Source organism: Dipodomys ordii, unplaced genomic scaffold, assembly GCF_000151885.1.
Source record: "Dipodomys ordii isolate 6190 unplaced genomic scaffold, Dord_2.0 Scaffold671, whole genome shotgun sequence".
NCBI classification, from domain to species: domain Eukaryota; kingdom Metazoa; phylum Chordata; class Mammalia; order Rodentia; family Heteromyidae; genus Dipodomys; species Dipodomys ordii.
In genome coordinates this window covers 5020-6126 of record NW_012267887.1, presented here as the reverse complement: position 1 = coordinate 6126, position 1107 = coordinate 5020, and the positions used below count along the sequence as shown (strand labels likewise).

The following is a 1107-nucleotide window of genomic DNA, read 5'->3' as shown; positions in this document are numbered from 1 at the left end:
GGGAGGGGTGCAGTGTGAGTGTGAGTGTGAGCACCGTGGGGTGTGGGGGAGGGGGTGTGGAGGCCTGTGACCTCCTGCAGCTGTGCTGGATGCCTGTGACCTCCTGCAGCTGTGCTGGAGGTCTGTGTCCATCCTGCAGCTGTGCTGGAGGTCTGTGTCCGTCCTGCAGCTGTCCTGGAGGCCTGTGTCCGTCCTGCAGCTGTGTTGGAGGCCTGTGTCTGTCCCGCAGCTGTGCTGGATGCCTGTGACCTCCTGCAGCTGTGCTGGAGGCCTGTGTCCGTCCTGCAGCTGTGCTGGAGGCCTGTGTCCGTCCCGCAGCTGTGCTGGAGGCCTGTGTCCGTCCCGCAGCTGTGCTGGATGCTTGTGACCTCCTGCAGCTGTCTTGGACGCCTGTGACCTCCTGCAGCTGTGCTGGAGGCCTGTGTCCGTCCCGCAGCTGTGCTGGAGGCCTGTGTCCATCCCGCAGCTGTGCTGGAGGCCTGTGTCCGTCCCGCAGCTGTGCTGGAGGCCTGTGTCCATCCCGCAGCTGTGCTGGAGGCCTGTGTCCGTCCCGCAGCTGTGCTGGAGGCCTGTGTCCGTCCCGCAGCTGTGCTGGAGGACTGTGACCTCCTGCAGCTGTCTTGGACGCCTGTGACCTCCTGCAGCTGTGCTGGCCAGGCTCCACCCCTGGCCTGCCGACAGCCCACACTCGGCTGAGGTCGGGGCGTGTGGCAGCCTGTGGAGTCACACCCTGGCTGTGGGTGCGGCAGGACCAGGTGCCAGCAGTCAGCGTCACGTCACGTGGGATTGCTCCCTGGGGACAACTGGGAGCCGCTCTCAGGCTGGCAGGCCGTGGCTGGCTGGGCCGTCTCTGCCGACATTGTTGTCTGTGGGATAATGGCTCCAGGTTGCCTCACTGGACCCCAGTGCCCTCCCTCCTCCCCCGCGGGGGTGGGGGCAGTGCCCTCCCTCCTCTCCTGAGTGGTGGGGGCAGGGCCCTCCCTCCTCTCCTGAGTGGTGGGGGCAGGGCCCTCCCTCCTCCCCCGCGGGGGTGGGGGCAGGGCCCTCCCTCCTCTCCTGAGTGGTGGGGGCAGGGCCCTCCCTCCTCTCCTGAGTGGTGGGGGCAGG

General features: G+C 67.9%; 1 protein-coding gene across 1 annotated transcript; it reads left to right on the top strand.

Moving 5' to 3' along the window:
• Nucleotides 1-80: 80 nt before the first annotated feature.
• Nucleotides 81-696, top strand: LOC106001887 (keratin-associated protein 4-3-like; the record flags this gene model as incomplete). The annotated part of the gene is made up of 3 exons (XM_013036835.1): nucleotides 81-203; nucleotides 259-363; nucleotides 407-696. Coding segments are annotated over 3 exons (518 nt in total), but the record flags the coding sequence as incomplete, so codon positions are not given.
• Nucleotides 697-1107: the final 411 nt, after the last annotated feature.